Source organism: Lynx canadensis, chromosome E2 (genome assembly GCF_007474595.2).
Source record: "Lynx canadensis isolate LIC74 chromosome E2, mLynCan4.pri.v2, whole genome shotgun sequence".
NCBI classification, from domain to species: Eukaryota; Metazoa; Chordata; class Mammalia; order Carnivora; family Felidae; genus Lynx; species Lynx canadensis.
In genome coordinates this window covers 8809113-8829590 of record NC_044317.1, presented here as the reverse complement: position 1 = coordinate 8829590, position 20478 = coordinate 8809113, and the positions used below count along the sequence as shown (strand labels likewise).

The window sequence follows — 20478 nt, the reverse complement described above, 5'->3', positions numbered from 1 at the left end:
CTCAGTTCTTCAATTTGTCTTTAGAGGCAGTCCTCTTCCCTTTTTCCCCACGTGGCATGAAGAGGAGTCAGATCAGCCGCTCGGAATTCTTTCGATAAATGTGCCAGGTGCTAAGCTAAGGGTTATTAGGAATGATAATTCAGTGAGAGGGAATTTGGATGACACACACTTATTTCCATTACACTTGAGCCACACAAATCAATTCGAAAAGAAATAGCTGAATCCAAGAAAATAACTGGCTATCTGGGGAGTGGACATGGCCAGGGGGTCGGGGAAATGAGACACCCATTCCTGTTTAATTAAATTGGAGTCATGTCAGGTGTTCGGATTCTGGACTAATGGGACTTGTCCAACCCAGTCAAGCATCCAGCTATCACTAGGACTCAAGTCGGACGCTCTCCGCTGCTCTCCACTCCACAGTGCTCCCCACAAAATCCTGTCGCTTGACTGCGTTTGACCATTTGCTTTTCAGACCAATTCAAATGTGACCCTAGAACCCGACACTGAACCTCTCTCCCCCCCACCAAAAAAAACAAAAACAAGCAAAACACTCAAGTCTACTTTTTAGCACTGTCCTAAAATTACGACACCTGGACAGAAATGCGTTTCCCTCTCAAATATCTTTAGGGTCTTCCCCTAAGGGTGACCTTATCCCCATTACCTTTTTCCATCCTCTTCTGCAACCCCCCCCTCCCTATCAGCTGATAATTAGTTGATGCAGCAAGGGCTGTGATCCACATAAATAATCATAAGATGCCAGATAAACTGTATTGGTTTTAAATTAGAGCCGTGCCTATCGTGTCTCCCTACGAACACCAGCCTATTATTTTTAATTATGGCTTGCAAAGCAAAGTGATTTCTTGCCCTCTTTACAGCATCCCTGACAGCATTGTGTCAGCCGGGATGATATGGTGCCCCATCGGCACACACATCCCTAGCCACAGCACCAACTGTTACTCAGAAGGTGAATCGAAAGTAATCAATTGTACTCATTGCAACTTACAGTTTGAAGTGGCCTGGGAGGAAATGTACCCCCTTAGTCACTGTCCCCTTGCAAATACGGGATGGATATGAAGAAAGGTTTTCATGGGATCTGGATGAATTACTACACGTGTCCTGTGTCTGCTTGAGACACGTATGCATGGTTAAGAAGAACGTGTGTAGGCGTGTTTTAAACATTTTCGCCCAGCAAACCCTTCTCCTAGCAGCACCATGGGCAAAAAAAAAAAATAGAGGCTCTGGCACCAGGCCCTCCCTGGGTTTTCTATCTGATGGGCATTAGAGTGGTTGGTTTCATTCAGACAGAAGGTTCTGGAAACATCTCAGGGTCAAATCACATCATGCATTCAGAAGTCAACGGGTTGGATGAACTTGTTCCTGCATGTTCAAAGGCATATACCCTCTTTTCTCTTGGCTCAGAAGAGACCTTTGATGTGATTTATTGCGGCGCGTATTTATTTCTGAAGCCTTTTCCTCTACGAGGTGTAAAAAGTCACACCAGCTTTACGAGCAGCGTTTGTGAACTTGCTTTTTTCCAGGATGGTCACCGCATCCCTTTTACTGTCACGTGCTGAGTTCAGTACCCTCTGCCAGGCTGAGATCCGGGTGCAGCCGAACCCGACGCGGAGGGGCTTGCTCATGCCCAGGCAGAATGAAGTCAGCTCATCACCTCTTTTCTTTAAAAAATAATCACGATGACAATAATGAGAATAATAATGATTTGGGCCTTCTTTTTCTTTGATTTCCAGCAACAAGGAGCTGCCACCACCGTCTACTGTGCTGCCGCCCCAGAGCTCGAGGGCCTGGGAGGGATGTACTTCAACAACTGCTGCCGATGCGTGCCGTCCCCCGAAGCTCAGAGCGAAGACACGGCCCGCGCCCTGTGGGTGCTCAGCGAGCGGTTAATCCAGGAAGCTCTCGGCAGCCAGTCCGGCTGAGCGCGGGCGGCTGTGAGTGTGCTCGGCACACACACCCGCCCTGTGCGCGCGCTCACTTCGTGTGTGTGCGCGCGTAGCTGCCGACGCTGGGCCCCTGCCCACTTACGATCCCGGGCCTTTCCAGGTCCCCCCAGCCCCCCCGACCCCCGCCCCCAACCCAGATCCACCAGACAAAGGAAGTAAGAGTAGTCACGACAGAGGGAAAAATGGCAAGCGCCGGTGAGAAGCTGGGAATGGCAGGGCCAGGGGGACCATCTCCCTTCTCTGGGGCTGGGTGAGGCCCGGGTCTCTTTGCTTTCCTGGTGGCGGCCTGTTTGAAAGCGAACGCTTAGTTGGTATGCGGGTCCCTTGTCTCACTGCGGAAGCCCAAGCAATTCTCTCACACTGTTTAGAGTAGCCAGGTGCCCCCTGTCTCTCCCCACCCTGGCCACCACCACAGCCACGGCCTTACCATCGCCACGCTGTAGCCTGGAGCTGGTCTTCTCCTGTTGAGGGCAGAAGAGGCGAGTGTCTGTCCTTCTTTGCTGCCCGGATCCAGGAGATCATTGTTTGACTCACCCTGACCACTCACCCTGAGTGGGCGCGGTGATGACTGGGGACCCTTGTTCCCAGCCAGCCAGGAGGGAGGTGACACTTAGAAATGGGTGCCATGCACAGAGCTGGTGGGTCACAGAAGGGCTGGCCCGCCCACTCCCTCGCCAAAGCTGCACCCAAAAGTCTTTAGAGATTGTAACAAATTCTGCAAATCATGCCCTAGACACCTTGGCAGGCAAGAAAGGAAGCATCGCGTCCGTGAGAATATACAGGATATTTGCGGGAGCAGAGGATAAAAAGTCGTTTCCATTCATTCCTCATTTGCAGTTTCTCGAAGTAACCCGGATCACAGAGGTTCAAGACCTCTGCGTTATCCTGCTGGAGATTTCTGCTTAGACTTCCTGTCACTCCTCCCATCCTATGCTTAATAAAAGAACATGCTTGAATATTATCACCTGAAGTTCGCACTGTTTCTTTAAATGTTTGTTTCAGTTTTTTGTTTTGTTTTGTTTTTTTAGAAAAGAAATCTAGAGGAAAAATAAAGCGCTTCTTGTAGACGCCAGGAAAACACCGTTCTTGTTTCTTCTTCTCTGAGTTTGTTTTGTTTTTGTGCTTTGTGGCTGTCTGTGGGCCAAGTTGTCTCCCGCGATTAGCATGCCAGCATCATATTTTCTGTTGAAGAAAGAAGACAGAAAGAAAAATGACTATTGTTTAATTTCACCTTGAGAGGTTTTGTTATTACTCGCGGGTTATTTCAGTCCTCAATGGCTTGCTCCCCCTGCAATTACCAAGTTCTCGGTGATTAGAGACTCTATCTGTGCATCAGAATGGGGGCGATTGAGGTCTCTTTCTAACTAACCCCCTTTCCCATTCCAGCCGGGATATAGGCAAATCCACAATGGCATGACAGAATGCTTTGGCCGAAATACCAAGCGGTAGGGTACGTGTGTGTGTGCCATTGTTCATCCTGACGATGGCAGTTTCGGGTCAGGCAACGTCATGAGTCTCTGGGCCCCTGGCCCTGTGGTACGGGCAAACGCCAGTGCTTTCCAGGGCCCTGAGCCTGGCACATCCTCTCCTCTGGCTACAGTCTCCCTAACAAAATCCTTATGATCACAGCTCCTTTAAAACCATGAACCTGATAATGTCGCTTTTCTGGTCCAAACCCTCTAGAGTTTCTGAGGTTGACTGTTTGCAAAGTGGTGCTCACAGTTCTCCTCCTGGTCCCCACACCTTGGACAGTCCTCTACTACACCGGCTCTGGCCTGGGCCACATGACTTGCTTTAGAAAATTTGAAAAGTGCCTGTGCACTGGGGCTTGCCTTTGCAACTCTGGAACCACAATCAGGTGAATGAGCCTGGGATAGCCTGCTGGACGATGACATGTGGTTGCTACCCTAAGTGACATCAAGCTAACCATTGGACCTGTGAGTGAGGCCACCCCAGACTAGTCAACCCCAGCCAAGCCAACCGAGATGAGAAGCTCCCCAACCCCAATAAGAAGAACCCAGATGAGAAGAAGCTCCCAGATCCACAGAACTGAAAAAAAATGAAAGTCTGTTATCTTAAGCCACAGAGTTTCATCATTACTTGTTACGCAGCAGATACTAACTGATACAACTTCTCATCTCATTGAGTAAAGTCCATATTTTTTACCATACCCTAGGGATTCTTTCATAAACTGGTTCCCAGCTGGCTTTCCAATCTCATGTTCTAGCACTTTCTCCTCACCCGCTACATGAAGCCAATCCAGCCTTCTTGGGTTCCTGAAATATGCCAAGCACACTCCCCGCTCAAGGACTTTGCACTTGCTGTTCCCTCTGCCAAAATGCTTTTCTTCCAGAGACCTGCATGGCTTCCTCTCATACCACATTCTGGTTTCTGCTCAGATGTTACCCCTTTCTGATGAGGTGATATCCAACATATCAAAGTGAACTGAGGGAGAATGTGCTGCCTGCCTGGCTCCTTGCACTGTTAAGGTTGTTGTGCTGCCTGATTTCCATACGGATCCTGCATCAGGAGGATGAGATGAGGCTTGGGGGAACCTGAGGTGAGTATTCCCCTGAATCAAGAACCTCTCGGGGTGCCTGCGTGGCTCAGTCGGTTAAGCATCTCCCTTTGGATCAGGTCATGATCTCACGGTTTGTGAGTTCAAGCTCTGCATCTTTCTCTCTGTCCTTTCTCTCTTACCCTTCCCCACTTGTACTCTCTCTCTCTCTCTCAAAATAAATAAACTTTAAAAAAAGAGGGTCTCTAAGTCAGGTAGACTAAGTCTTCATTTACTCATTCACTCAACAAACATATACTCTGTGCTCCATTGTGGAAACCCAGGGTTGAGGGTAACCATAAAAGAATTTACATCTCGGGTCTGTAGGCGTCTTCACCTTGCACGAGATGAGCAAGTGCAAAGGTGAGCAAGCAGGTGGGCAAGAGCCTCACTCCTTCTTAAGCTTATTCTAAGTCCGAGGCTGCTGGTGCTCACCAGAGGCCAGGTGTGTGTGTGTGTGTGTGTGTGTGTGTGTGTGTGTGTTACAAAGAGCGTATATGTAATATTTATGTACAGGTAATATATATTTTAATCCTATAATAGTGATCCTACCCTACCATTGTCAGTACTAACTACAGATACTGTGTAGCGAACATGTGCCACTTGCTGGTCTAGGCACATCACGCTCATTTCATGCTCACATCATGGGACTGAGGTTTACAGAAACAAAGTAACCTACCGACAGTCCCATAGCTGGGGAGTAGCAGAATCTGCATTGGAATCCAGGTCTATCACCTTCAAATCCACGCGCCTTCTGCTACATCCCACTGTTTAACGAGTAGCCTATCGACCAGCAGTCGATGCGCGCTGAATTTATACAACGAGTGAACTATTCACAAAGGAAGATTATTTGGCGTGGTACCCAAGTACGGGACCTGGCCGTCCTCCCGGTGCCCAGCGCCTAGTATAGACCTGACAAATTATTTCTGCACGTGCCATTTATCCGGCGTCAGCCCCACGGACCTTTTCTCTTGTCCCGGTTGTGAATAGGTCTGCATCTGGCCTTGGTTCCCTAGGATTAGCTTCTAATGGACTCAAAGTCCAGAGTTCTCCACCATCGCCCAGTGCCATAGAATCCACCCAGAACAGGAGGAGAGAGCCAGTTTCCCGACAGCCATCTTCTTTGGAGGCACTCTCTCCCCCAAAGGCAGCCGATTTTCACTTCCATGGCTGATTAAGAGAGACCCCTCTATCAAGAGGAAATCAGAAATTGAAGCATCCCCGGTAAAGGCTGAAGCTGTGGCTTGTGGTTTCGCTGTTTTCAAATGGGGTTATGGGTGGTTTTGTTTTGAACTTCAGTGAAGGAGGCCTGATTACTTTCATTAAGGTCAGCACCAGGCCAGAAAGCCTTGGCTTGTAAACGGTCTGCCCGTTCTGGTCACCAGGAGGGGCCATTTTTAGAAGTTTGCATTAAACACACACACACACACACACACACACACAAAACACATCTAAAATCACGATACTTCTCCCATGTGTTAACTCTTTGTGCCTTTCAACATGCCCAAGCTAGGTTGGTTGGGTTCATTTTAGAATAGTAAGAGATATCACAAAGTATTTTCCACATGATCACTTAAAACACTGCTCTGAATTACGCCTGATGATGAGATAATGTGCTAACACTGAGCAGTTCTTAAAAAGGGAAAGAAAGGCTCCAAGACCACCATTCCAACACAGACAGTTTCTTCTTTGTTTACTACGTTGGAAGTCTTCAGACTACTGGGTTTCCTGTCCCCTCTTTTCCCTTCTTCCTTCCTCAAATTATCTCATTCCTTAGTTTTCCGTAATTGTAATGGATGCCGGATATATCCTCTTGCTGGTGGGTTATCATCTGGAAATTTGCATGATGGGGCATTTAGGTCATTTCTAGTTTTTGCTGTTAGAACTAATGGCTTAATTAGCATCTCTACGCACACAGCTTTTCCCTTCTGTCATTTTACCTCCTCAGCATACATTTGCAGATAGGGAACTATTGGGTCTAAGAGCTCTTATTTGGCTCTTGCTGTATATTGCCTGTTGTCATCCGGAAGGGCTACAACCAGCAGAACACGCATGTTTCTGTGTTTTTTTACAACCTCATCGGTGTTGGGTGTTGCCATTTAATTTTTTTTTTAACATTTTGACTTCACATTTTCACACTCTGTAACTATTTATGCAAAACACTCCCAAGCAGACGGTCTCCTTATTTAAGGCAGGAGCATTTTGTCTTTCATTTCCCCACTGGACCACGTTCACCATTTTAATTAGAGTGGAAATTCCAGGTGAGCCTACGTTTGGTTTGGGTACATCTTTACCACATTATTCAACCAGCCAATTCCCTGACTTCTTTTCCTCTGTGATCACCGCTGGAGCACTACGGGGACCCCATGTGAATACCGTGTAAACACGACAACTGAACACTCAAACCTCTTGGGTTCCTTCTGGCTTCTGCATTTCCCCCACGAGCCAAAGGACTAGTCCGCTCTTGTGAAATGTGCCGCGCCACTCAGGTAGACTGTCACACCTGTAAGCCGATCTGTTTACAAGGCCGTGCCCTGCTGCATCTCGAATGGGAGGAAGTAAAAGCTGCTTTTCATTTTCAAATAGATATACGCAAAAGGAGGATCTCCATCCCTCCTTCAGATGAAAGAGGCTCTGTGTCTCCTCTGGCTTTCCTGATTCCATGTGATGCTCATGAGAAGTCTGTCCTGTTCTTTGGAGCTATGACCACTGCTTGTCTGACGCTGGACACCCCAGATGAGAAAATCCACTTTTATCAAGTATCGTTGCCCGAGTGCTTGCCAACACTTGGTGCAAAACGTTGAACTGAAACGCTCTGTTGTCCTTTCCCACCTCACATCTTTTGAATTAAACGTCAGTGTCCCCTTTTCACTAGTGAGGAGGACATCTGAATCCTGGGGCCACCCCTTCCGGTGTGATATCGTCCCAGAAATCTCACCTGGCTGAGCCCACGAGGCTCCAAACCACGCTGCATTTGTGGTTTCTCTTGCCCCTCCGATGTCATCCCTCCTTGTTTTGCTTCCTACATTCAGACTTGTTTGGACTCCTCTAAACGGAACAAATGTGGTTTTCGTCAGTAGTCTACCTGAACATGGTTTGATTCGTTCTCTACATCCTTAAATACGACATATGAGATTGGTTCGGGGGGAGGCAGGGAGCCCTATCGCTGTATTTAAGTACAGTTCATCCTGAAAACCATCGCCGAATAATTTTCTTTTCAACAAAATTCGTTGCTGTTTTTATTAGAAGTGAAAATGAATCCTCGGCATTTAAGTTTGGTGGAAAAAAATCAGAAAAACCGAAACTGCCCATAGTCTCACCGCTCAAAAACAACCAATATTCTGAGATATTTTCTTTGACTCTCTCTTAAAATGCATTTTACACTGTATTTGTATCTTTTAAGTTTTAGCATCAATTAGTTCTGATCATACTCAGTACACGGGTTTATAGATTTCAAAATAAATTCCTGATAAATCTCTTATCAAGACTTACGATCCTGCCTTCAGTGAACCGATATCCTGGGGTGGCAAGATCATTTTCTTGTTACTGGAGAGTTAAGTTTCCTCCACGACCATAATCGTTAATATAAATAAAATATAAATATATTTGCATAAGATTTCAGGGGGAGGTGGTTTGGTTATTTTCTTAGCATGGACCCCAAAGAGCATGCAGGGTCAAACAAGTATGGAAATTTTTAAGGCTCCTGGCAAGATGCCTTTTCTGAACTGCCCACAAGGCTGGTTGGAATCCCTGCCAAGTGTTCTTCTAGAAGAGCAGGTGTGTTTTGACCCAGGTGCATTTGCTGCTGACCAGTTCATTTTCCCCGGATACTCTGCCCCTGGGGCTCGGAAGTGTTGACCTCACTCAGGGCTGCCTGTCAAAGTCCTGGGGCATGGGGGCCCCTGGGTGGCTCAGTCGGTTAAGCATCCGACTCTTGATTTCGGCTCAAGTCATGATCCCAGGCTCATGGGAATCAAGCCCCACATCAGGCTCCACACTGTAAATGCAGACTGCTGGGGATACTCTCCCCCTCTCTTTCTCTCTCTCTCCCCTGCCCTTTCTTTCTCTTTCTCTCTCTCTCAATAAATAAATAAACCTAAAAAAATTTAAAAACTAAAATCCTGGGGTATGGAACACTCTTTCCCTCTGGAACCAAGACGGAAGAGGACAGGAGCTTTGCGTCAGCGAAATCGAAAAGGCTGAATGTGAAAGAATCCAGCTAAATTTTGGGTCAGCCGGTATTGCCAGCTTCTGGTAGTGTTACAGTATTAATTGTTCTGCTCTTTCAGAACCCACTGAGAAAGTTTGAAGACTTTCTTGGCGACGCTGGTAAATGCTCAGAATTCCCAGCCTGGTTTTCTGAGACAGAGCTCGCCCTCAGACGTGGTCCGGGGGAATTTTACTGGTGTGGCCTAGATTTGAAGGATTTTATGATGAAGCACTTGGCTTCTCCCTCTTATTAGTGGCTGCCTTCAAACCCACTTCAGGGAGACAGGCTGAGCAGATCCTTCTAGGTGATTTAGGAAAATTTTCATTCAGATCACCCTTTTTCCCAAACAAGATTCCCTAACCTTCTAGAAGCCTGCATACACATCCCAAAATATTCCCGACGACTTCAAAGCTTCAGCACTCTCAAAACATAGAAATAACAGACATGGAAAAGCAGCAGCAACATACAGCTTTATATTTATACAGTCCTACATGTCTATCTTTATCTCGATATGTTAAATCTCAACGTAAAAATAGGCACTATCAGTGATAATAAGTACTATTTAAAATAAAATTATAGTGAGCATTTTTAAAATTAAAAACCAGACCCTCTGACCCAGAAATTCAAGTTCTAAATGTTAATCCTAAAACAAGACAGTTCTCCCAGCCTGGACAGATGTAGCAGTGTTTGTGAGTATGTGTTTGTGAGTGTGTGTGTGTGTGTGTGTGTGTGTGTGTGTGTGTGCCATGCACACAGACATGTCAAGAGCTTTGGAATCTGAAAACTGCACTAACATACTAATGGGTCTGAAAAGGCTTACTTTCGAAAATAAGCAATTTAACGATGTTTACCCCAAACCCCTTGAACACAGGTCATTGCTTTTTAAGATACTAACAGAAACAATAGTGTTCTCCAGGACGCAGGTGGAAAAAATGTTTTTCTTAGAGCAATAATAATAATAATAATAATAACGAATAATAATAATGTTGAGGGATGCCTGGATGGCTCAGTTAGTAAGCATCTGACTTTGGCTCAGGTCATGATCTTGTGGTTCGTGGGTTCGAGCCCTGCGTCAGGCTCTGTGCTGACAGCTCGGAGGCTGGAGCCTGCTTGTCCGCCCCTCCCCTGTTCATGCTCTCTCTCTCTCTCTCTCAAATTTTTTTTTTAAAACTTAAAAAAAAATGTTGAAAAACTGAGATCAATTGAAATCTCTAACTTGGAGGCAGGCCTCCCTGATTACCACAAAATGATGTTGTGGAAGAAATGTGATTGGCTGAAATGACGTTTTAACATATTAGGTGGAAAAAATGCAGGTTATGAAAGAGTTGATAAGGTATGATCCCATTTTTGTGAAACAAATGGGCATTTGTGCTTCTGTACCTATAAATTATGTATTAAGAGAAAGGACTGAACGGCGTTACTAACGGTTATCTCTGGCGAGAGGAAACATAAGTGATTTTTTGTCTTTACGGTTATCTGCATTTCCCACATTTTCGACAATCCAAGTATGTCCCGCCACATTTTAAAAAGGAAAAGTTATCAAAAGAAAAGGCGAAACGTGCCAATGATTTCGTAGATGTGCCCAGCTGCTTCCTGAACCATTAGAGCACAGCTGGGGGCTGATTCGAGTCCCGTCATGGGTCCTCCAGAAGGTTCTCCGGGGCTGGCACAGTGACACAAACAGAATGGCAGAGGCTGGGGGACTTTCGGGACTGCCTGACACCAAGTACACGCCAGGAAGAAAAGCAGCTCCATTATTTTGGGTCGCTTCGTGTCTTAAAATAACTGGCCGGCGGTCGGAATGATACTCTCGCGGCCGTGTGTGTTCAAATACCACGTCCCTGTGGCTTTGGCCAGGTGAGTGGCCAATAAGAGTCTCTCTCCGCCTGAGCCTGACATTCTGCCGGGGCTGAAACACAAGCTCCCACTGTTCAATTCCTCACCTCTCCACCTCCGTGCACTCCTCTTAACCTTGAACGTTCATAGCCAGCTCTCGCAGACGCCGGACCGCGGTCCTATGCCAACCCCCCCCCCCTCACTTTTCCTTCTAGCGTTGCTTATTAAAACTTTGTACTAAGCGATAAGCCGAAGTATTGATTCTGTCCATCCACTTGATGTCTGCTAATGCAAAGTCTCTTTTAAAATATTGCTTGTTGGAAAAGTAAAGCTAGATATGCTATGTTATACTACATAAATATAATCATCCAAAAAAACCTTGAAAAAGGAATTAGGACGTAAAAATATCACCACTGGCCATAGAGCTCCTGAGTGGAGAGAAGTCCTAGGTGTGGACAGCCTCTCTTGGAATCTGGACGGTAACGTAGGATTTGGGGACTTACAGTGACTTTTTCTTGAGTTTCATGACATTCTATTTGGAAGAAAAGAATGAAAAGTACACCGGCAAGGGGGCACCTGGGTGGCTCAGTCGGGTAAACACCCTACTTCCGCTCAGGTCACGATCTCACAGTCCGTGAGTTCGAGCCCAGAGCCTGGAGCCTGCTTCGGATTCTCCGTCTCCCTCTCTCTCTCTCTGCCTCTCCCCAGCTCGTGCTCTGTCTCTGTCTCTCAAAATAAATATTTAAAAAAATGTAAAAGTACACCATCTAGCAAAAAAAGAAAAACTAAAAAAATAACAATTCAGCCGACAACTATCCGTCTAAATGAGAGCAGGATCAGTGACAAATGGCCTCACCAGCCCTCGCTCTGACTTTTAACTCCAGGACAGTATGATGAACTGATCTTTCGCAAGGCTTTGGAGAGCATCGCCTCACAGACCGGCCCGAGCGCGTGACCGCAATTGCACTGTCTCAGACTGGGTTTCGCGATGCCTGAGACCCCGCTTCTCACCGGCCGGTGCCCTTTTCGGTCGTGGCATCTCTGCTCATTCACACTTTTACAAGACACACACGCAGTGTGAAGGTAGAACGGAAGGGCCGTCTGCTCACATTCGGCGTGGATGAAACCTCAAACCTTTCTCCTAAGCGTCCACTCAGGCTGGGTCGCGAGGCACTTTGCTCCGGGAGACCAATGTGACGGTGGTGGTGGGGTGTGGGTGTAGCTGACGGCCCCTCTCAGGGCTTCGACCCCGGTGCACTTTCGTGGAAATCAGAGCCGGAAGATCACTTACATCGACTCCCCAGAGGGCGACGACCCCAGCGGTTGTGCTAAGTGGATCCCCTTTTCACCTCCCAGCAACACTATGCTGGGTCTGAGATGGGGCAAGTCAGTAACACCAGGGCGGGATATTAGGTGTCGACAGAGGGATCACGAAGAACAAAAATATTCTTGGAGAAAGAATATAAGGCAGAAGAGAAAGCCTAGTGAGATGGCCCTGGTTTCCGTCCTCACCTGCCCAGTGATGTGACCCTGGGGCACCATCTGCCTTCCCCCAGCGCCCAGGCCCAGGGACTTGTGAGGACGAAGCCTGGTTCATAGAAGCAGGTTAGTAACTCATTTAATTTAATTTAATTTAATTTAATATTTATTTATTAATTTTTTTCAAAAAAATTTTTTTAACGTTTATTTATTTTTGAGACAGAGAGAGATAGAGCATGAACGGGGGAGGGGCAGAGAGAGAGGGAGACACAGAATCCGAAACAGGCTCCAGGCTCTGAGCTGTCAGCACAGAGCCCGACGCGGGGCTCGAACCCACGGACCGCGAGATCATGACCTGAGCCGAAGTCGGACGCTCAACCGACTGAGCCACCCAGGCGCCCCTATTTATTAATTTTAAATCCCTCCTCCTTAGACCAGAATCACTGTCCTTCCCTTTTGGGAACAGGGCTTGATGGAGCCATAAAAACAGTAGTGACAGTAACAATTGTGGGGGGTGGGCTCATGGACGCTCAAGAGTCATCTAGAAGACAGGCATTTTGCAGAGCGTCTCCTTGATGGTCTACTAAAGACCGGCCCCGTCCCTGTATCTGCAGTTTGAGCTCCCGTCGTAGCTGGGATTCACCCCGCACTTTGAGGGGGCTCCTGCTCTGCCGAGAGCACCAGAGCCACGAAAGTGCCCAAAAGTTACGAACAGCCTGAGCCCAGGGCCAGATGCTCTGCGCCGGGCAGGGACGGGGCACTAATGGTGCGCGGTATGGAGGGTACCTCGGTCCATCTGTGGACAGGGGAGTGAGGACGAGGCCAGCAGAGCCCAGGAATGGCGAGTCGCTCGAGCCCTGGGGTTGCTGTTGAGCCATCCAGAGGAGTGGCCGCGGGCTGGAGCTTGGTGCTGCACAAAGCATCTAACGAAAACGTCTCCCTCTGGGACTCCTCTCCTCTCCATTCCATTTATTTTATTTTTATTTTATTGTTACTTTTAATTTTTTTAAAAATTTACTTTGAGAGCGAGAGAGAGCACAAGTAGGGGAGGGGCAGAGAGAAGGAGAGACAGAATCCCAAGCAGGCTCTGCACCATCAGCGCAAAGCCCAACGCGGGGCTCGAACGCACCAACAGTGAGATCGTGACCGGAGCCGAGACCAGGAGTCGGACGCTTAACCAGCTGAGCCACCCAGGTGCCTCACCTCTCCATTTCAGAGTGCAAGGCGCTGGGTTTTATCCTAACCTCCGGGTGAGTCAGGTCCTAAATTCACTCTTCCATAGAATGAGCTGATTTCTGTGGCTCCGAGCTAGCAGCAGCCTGTGTATTAATTTAACTCCATTTTTATAGGTCTTTTGCATGCCGGGTGAAGCACACGGCACTACCATCTAATTAAAAGGAACGCTTATCAATTTGCAGGATAGTCGCTTATGGGAAGGCATTATAATAAAAACACTACACCAAATCCTCCGTTCTGAAGAGGTAAACATCAATCACCTAGTGAGAATATTAGCATTTAATCATATACTTGCTGAGCGAATCTGTAGAAACGTTCTTGCCTTGAGAAACATCCCCGGTTCTCAAACAGTTAACTCTCTAGAATGGAATTGCACAGAGCCTTTCTGAAGATCGGACGCAGGAGGAGGTAATGACAAGGGTAGCTCTTTCTGGCGCCCTAATTTGGCCAGGACTTCTGTCCTTTGGCATGCTAAGGCGGGCTGCTTATGCGGGTACCACTGGCAGCGACAGAGAGGATGTGCAGGATGTGTGACCCACAGACATGACTGAGGCATAAACGCTATGGCTCAGAGACTGTTTCGGCACTGGACTAGACATCAGGCACAGGAAGCCTGGCCTTGACCCCACCCTTGCCTTGCTGGGTGGCCTTGAGCAAACTGGGCAAGCCTTAGTTTTATCATCTGTGAAAACAGACCCACTGACTTCAAAAAATTGCTACAGTCATGAGAAACCTTGCAGTATAATGGAATGAGCACGGGTCAAATCCTGGTGCTACAGGTGATCAACCCTCAGCCAGAAAAAAAATGCCTCGCTGTGTCTACAAAGAGGCTGCCCTGAAAATGCCCACTCCGCATGCTTGTTCTTGGAGACTGAAAAAAATCAATCAAGCAGGGGGAGAATAGTTGACAGTCAGGCTTGAAATGGATGTCAATTTCCCATCGTGGAGTATCCTTTCTAAATCGAACATGCTAAGATGATATCCCGACTTTTCTGAACAAATTGCCCTTATTTAACAGCAGGAGGGTCCCCTGAGATCCTCGGCTGCCCTTTTATTTGGGGGTGAAGTTGAGCACCCTCATCAACTCCACCTCTCCTCAGGAATGTCTTTTTCTAACTCGACAGGGTAGGGCTGCATTCTGTAATATCTCTTTGCCCCCGATTTACAATCACCCCCTGTCTAATGCTGGCTGAGGTTTGTCAGGCTGGGCTGGTTCAAATGTCTATTTAAAAATTTTTTTTTTCCAACGTTTTTATTTATTTTTGGGACACAGAGAGACAGAGCATGAACGGGGGAGGGGCAGAGAGAGAGGGAGACACAGAATCGGAAACAGGCTCCAGGCTCTGAGCCATCAGCCCAGAGCCCGACGCGGGGCTCGAACTCACGGACCGCGAGATCGTGACCTGGCTGAAGTCGGACGCTTAACCGACTGCGCCACCCAGGCGCCCCTCAAATGTCTATTTTAAATATCTCCCCAAAAGCAAATTAAAATAAGAAACGTCAAGTTCTTCTGTGTAGTCCCATTAGCTTGGCCTCTGGAAAAATAGCTTCCAGGCAGAAAAAAAAAGGAACAGCCAAAGGGACTGTTCCCGCCTGGATCCAAAATCCGGAGAGCAGCCCATTCACTCTGCCACTGGGCTCTTCTGGGACAGGAGACTGACGTCTCCAAAGCCCAGTGCTTTGGGGCGCAGACTGTTAATGACCCAGGCGAGAGGGAGGGAGATACCGCCATTTTCGTATTCCGACCCAGTTTCTAGGGTAAAACTGGACACGACTTCTTGCTGCAGAATCTCTTTTACCCTAGTATCAGATAAGTACCTGAAGGAAGTCCTACGGGAGTGCAGTCAAGATCCCAAAAGCTGGACGAAGTGAAAATAAAATGACCTACGTCACAGGACAAAAGGCACTGATCTCAGCACCAAGCACAAAGGGAAGATGCTTTGCCCATTTGATTCAAGTGTGGTTTTTATCTACGCGTCCAGTTATCAGGCATCAGCCCGCCTATCTTCCTACCTATCAGTTCACTCCAACCCATCGGTAATAGGAGCACTCACACGGCAAAACGAAGAAAACAGGAAAGCAAGTATTAGAGAAGTATAAAGATAGCTATGGAGACAATATACACACAAAAAAACACACAAAGAAAATACACTGTGATCTATTAAAACGGCTGCACCAGCGAGAGATGAATGTGGGGAGATATGAATATAGGCGCATTTCCTTCCTTCCCTTCCACTTATTTCAAACACTTAACACACTTTACCAACTTTCTACAAGAACATTTCCACGTTATTAATGCCACTTTAAAAAAATGTTTTCGACACTTATCTGTTCTTGAGAGACCGAGGGAGACAGAGCGCGAACAGGGGAGGGGCAGAGAGAGGAGACACAGAATCTGAAGCCGGCTCCAAGCTCCGAGTTGTCAGCACAGACCCCGACGCGGGACTCAAACCCACGAACCGTGAGATCATGACCTGAGCCGAAGGTGGATGCTCAATGGACGGGGCCACCCAGCCGCTCCTAATGCTACTTTTTGTAACACCTGTATAACATTCCAGAATTTGGGTGTTCCCTCGTTGACTTGCCAATTCCCCTATTGTTTAAAGAAAGGAAATTGGACTCCTGAGCCAGTCTGACTTCCCAGTCTGGATCACAGAGAAGTTAACTGAGAAAGCTCGCAGAAACACACTTCACTCAATAGTGGACAGAGGTTTGGGGCTGATGCTGTCCCTGCCTGGCACCCGTGGCCCATAAGCTTTGCGTGAGGTTTGGCTACAGGACAATTAAAAATCAAAAAGTTCAGGGGCGCCTGGGTGGCGCAGTCGGTTAAGCGTCCGACTTCAGCCGGGTCACGATCTCGCGGTCCGTGAGTTCGAGCCCCGCGTCGGGCTCTGGGCTGATGGCTCAGAGCCTGGAGCCTGTTTCCGATTCTGTGTCTCCCTCTCTCTCTGCCCCTCCCCCGTTCATGCTCTGTATCTCTCTGTCCCAAAAATAAATAAATAAACGTTGAAAAAAAAAAAATCAAAAAGTCCAGGTAAACGTGTGTCTGAAGTTATCCGCTCTCTGAAACAAATTTGTTCCCTGAGGACAGCTGAGATTTCCTTCCAAAGCGACCCGTGTATCCAACTTTCAGCAATAGTTGGAAAAATGTTATCGTAAAGGCAGGCCATTCTTAATGAGCAACTACCCACGCAGGTTTTTCACGCGATGAAGAAGGGTCCTTGCCTCAATAACGGGAAAGCCCATTTACAGGCTGGGTCGTTTATTCACTGAACAAACAATTGTTAAGCTTCTCCTAACGTGGGTCCTGTTTAACGCCCTGAAATACAGGCACGGAAATGTATTCTGTGAGCTCTGGATCTCAGACCGAGGGTTGGAAACAGATCCGTAAACTGGTGACTTAGAGACTCTTGCACAGCGTCAGGGGCAACAGTACTCTGGACTCTGAAATAGGGCTTCAGTTTATGGAGATCAATGGGATCTCTTCTCCCAGAGTCCTGGTCCCGGGGCAGCGTAAATAATGAAAGCGTACATGACGAACGCTTTGATTGGCATATGCAGAGGCGCAATGGGATCAGAGGAGAGGACCCAGCTCTGCCTTGCCGGGAGGAGACGGGTTGCCAATAAAACTCCCCATCAAAGGTGACACTGACATTGGAAAGATCGCGCAGATTCAAGAGTAAGTATGCAGAACAGAACGGGATTGAATGCTAATGTTTGCTTTCACGCGCTAGTTTAAGAAACTGATCAGACACCTCGCGGCCGCCCAAGACCCTCGTGGGGAAGCCACCTGTTCATCTTCGAGGCACCACTGGATCTCCTCACACTGTCCTTGGCTGCAGGCACATCTCCCTTCACACTTGCGTGTCAGTCACACGCAGTGTTTGCTGCAGGGCCTGCCAGCTGTGACGCTTGTTTGCAAGCCACCAAACATCGGTAGTTCAGCCCGGACCACACAATTAACTTCATTTTTGCCCTCAGCCAGATTTCAAACAAAGACCCCAGAGATGCCTGGAAAATTAATTTATTAAAAAAGCAATAGCTCGACAATGTGCATGATGGCAGAAGTAATGAATATGTTCAATATCTTATAAAACAGTTGGCAATCACATAATAGAGCGTTCATTGTCAATTTCGGAGCTTGACTCATTATGCTCAGCAAATAGTTGTAAAATAGTGTATTATTCATGAACCAACATGTGTTAATTACTTTTAGTGCACATTTATTTTTCAAATGCAATAAGAGTTATAGTCATCTAGAAAAGCAACTTATTTTGCTCGTCTGCTCTAGGATGCTTTCAAAGAAAGAGCCACTGCTGTGTTTCTCAAGCTTGAAAATACAAACCAGTCAAGTCAGCACCTTTGTCCCAGCAAAAAACAGGCAGGGACAGCCCCTGCCTTGGACCGTCCAGCAAAGGGCTAGCTGACGCTACCCTGCCCACCCCCGCCCCGGCCCCCGATATAGACCTCACCCAGTGCCTACACCAGGCCTGATGGAGATGGTTAAGAAGCAGTTCAGGCGTCTGAGTCTCATCATGAACTTGGCCATGGGAGTTGCTTTGCAATGGGATATGAGCAGGCAGACAGGCAGGGGACTGAAACGCTCTTGGGGCGCCTGGGTGGCTCAGTCGGTCGAGCGTCCGACTTCGGCTCAGGTCACGATCTCGCGGTTCGTGAGTTCGAGCCCTGCGTCGGGCTCTGTGCTGACCGCTCGGAGCCTGGAGCCTGTTTCGGATTCTGTGTCTCCCTCTCTCTCTGCCCCTCCCCCGTTCATGCTCTCTCTCTGTCCCAAAAATAAATAAACGTTAAAAAAAAAAAAAAAAGAAATGCTCTTGCATTGCTAGATGTGCCTTTTTACACTCCTGCCCTTCACCGTGAGGGAAGCGCTCCCTGGGGAACACTAGTCCAAGGCAAATGAGAGACACATAAAGTAGACACGAACCTAATCCGTAGCCTGGAGCCAAACCCAGCCTGGATCACCCGAACCTCAGCCTACAGACAGATAGGTGAGTGATGCCAACGATCGCTGCTTTAAGCTACTACATTTTCTACATTTTGGGGGGTGGTTTGTTATGCAGCAAAAGCTGACTGATACATGTGGCATCTGCAAATTTTACTTTGGGCTGCCCTGGGGGATTCCTCAAAGCAACTGGCAGTCAATTCACCTCTACTTCACCTACTCTGGAGGGTGTTTGGCCCCTGGGGATGTAAACCCAGGAGAGAAACCGCGTACGGTGTCGAGAGAAAACAGATGTCTTTCAAATGTGAGCCTCAGATTGAGAACCAGTGGGGCCACTGCCCTGTGAGCCTTGATGTGTACCCAGCTGCTTCCTACACTCGGTGACTCACTAGGGTAAGGTCACAGGAGGAACGGATTTAGTTGATGATAGCTACAATTCTTCAATAGCTACGATTCTCCAACACAGTGCTGGGAGGAAGGCCACTCTTTATAAACACCCGACCATGCAGCGATGTTATAAGTATTAAGTAACAATGGAGAAAACTTCCTAGCATATAGGTACCAGTTAGTGGTGCTGGTAGCAATAACAATCACAGTAGTTGTTACTGTTTGAACTACTTGCTGACAAAGGAATTCAGGTGCACAGGGAAGGACCAGAAGCACCCTCTCCCATCCCCTGCCCGTCCGGCTGCACCAGAATCCAGATGTCCCTTCTGTCCCTTTCCCAAGATTCTCTCCTCCGTGCCAGTGCTGTTGCCCTGGAACACCACTGGCCTGACACCCCAACACTTCCACAGTCCGTCCTAGCCGGACCTGGGCTGGTGGGGTCGCACAGTGGGCTTCAGCGAGTAGACGAAGTTCTTCTCACTGACCATCTGACTTCCAAACTAATCACTTCCTGGCATCTCTCCCTGCCATAGCTCTGGGTCAGAGGAGTGCCTGCACATCCTGGGTTCTGGTAACCATCCCAGCTAATGTCTGTGTGTTGGCACAGGCAATGTCCTCTGCCTGGAGACGCCTTTCCCTCCCTCCCCCTCCTCTAGGCCCACCCAGGTCCACATCCTTCAAGACCCACATCCTGGGAAAAGACCTCCAGTTGACTCCCCAGGGAAAGGTCCAGCCTTCCAGCCCTTCGGTGCCACAGACACCTGGGCATACTTCTGTAGGATTAAGTGAACCAAAGTGCCGTTTGGTTTCTTCTGGGTCGTCCTTCTGTCTGTGGCATTCGTGCGTGACCTCTCTGAGAACATCCACCACGTCGCAATCATCTCTGGGCGCCCAGCCCCTTGCACAGCACAGAGACACAAGAGGGGCTCAGAAAACGTGTTGAATAAATTAATGAATATTCTAGCTGGGGCCAGCTCCTGAGGCCAGACGAGAGGCCGTAGCCTTTTTCCTTGCCGACCCAGCCCGGCTTCTCCATCTTTCCCTTTCTCCCTGTTCTCCAGGTTCCCAGAATTCCCTGTTGAAGATGTGGCAGCAGATTGTAGCTCCTTCTTATTAGGAGTTAAAAAAAAAAAAAAAGTACATGCCATCTCCAATGACTGCAAGCCCTCCAGGGACAACCTATGTGAGGTTCACAGAGATAGGGAGCATGTGAGGACATTTCTAATTAAATTCTTTAGTGCCTTCTACTTGACCTCATTTCAACTGTGCCATAAATCTGAAAAAAAAAAAAAAACCCTCAAATCCAAAATTTTAAATAATGCTTATGATTTGGTTTAGAATAGCGACTCTCCTTAGTAATCCAGGAGCTGAACACACTTTGGTTGCCAGGGTATATTTTAAGACAGGGTCAGTTAAAGGCCACTGACCGTTTCAATTAAAATGTTTTCAAGGATTTCTAAATAATAAACTGATCTTGCCTATAATTACAGATGAAATAATAATTAAAAAACCCCTCGTAATCCCGTGTGTAATGTTACAGCACGATGTGGATGTCCACGTACCAAGACAAATACCTCCGCGAGACAGGGAGCCGTGGAAACAATTAAAGTATAAATCCCAAGCACCCATTAACACCCAGGCTCTATTAGGCTGACTCTGTCTTTGGTCACATTAAAGCCCCATAGAATTTGCTAGTGCTTGGGAGGGAATGGTATCGGTCCTACTTATATGAAAATGTAATTTCACTCCGTAAATCTCGGCCGTAATTGGTTAATAAGCATACGCTCTGGCAACGTTACCACTGGGGATGACTGGTTGGAGGATTCCCCACCCAAACGCGCGCACGTGCGCG

The 20478-nt window shown here is 47.7% G+C and overlaps 2 protein-coding genes across 2 annotated transcripts in view; one reads left to right on the top strand and one right to left on the bottom strand.

The window, feature by feature from the left end:
• The window catches only part of WWOX (WW domain containing oxidoreductase), a 976622-nt gene extending 973700 nt beyond the window's left edge, over window positions 1–2922 (top strand). The window contains exon 9 of the mRNA XM_030298626.1: window positions 1749–2922. Within this exon, the coding sequence (XP_030154486.1) occupies window positions 1749–1937 (189 nt within the window). The 3' untranslated portion in view covers window positions 1938–2922. The remainder of the gene's footprint in view (window positions 1–1748) is intronic.
• A 161-nt stretch (window positions 2923–3083) lies between these two features.
• Window positions 3084–20478, bottom strand: part of MAF (MAF bZIP transcription factor) — a 336505-nt gene continuing 319110 nt past the window's right edge. Inside the window, exon 3 of the mRNA XM_030298632.2 lies at window positions 3084–3143. The gene's annotated coding sequence lies outside the window, so the exon portion shown is untranslated. The remainder of the gene's footprint in view (window positions 3144–20478) is intronic.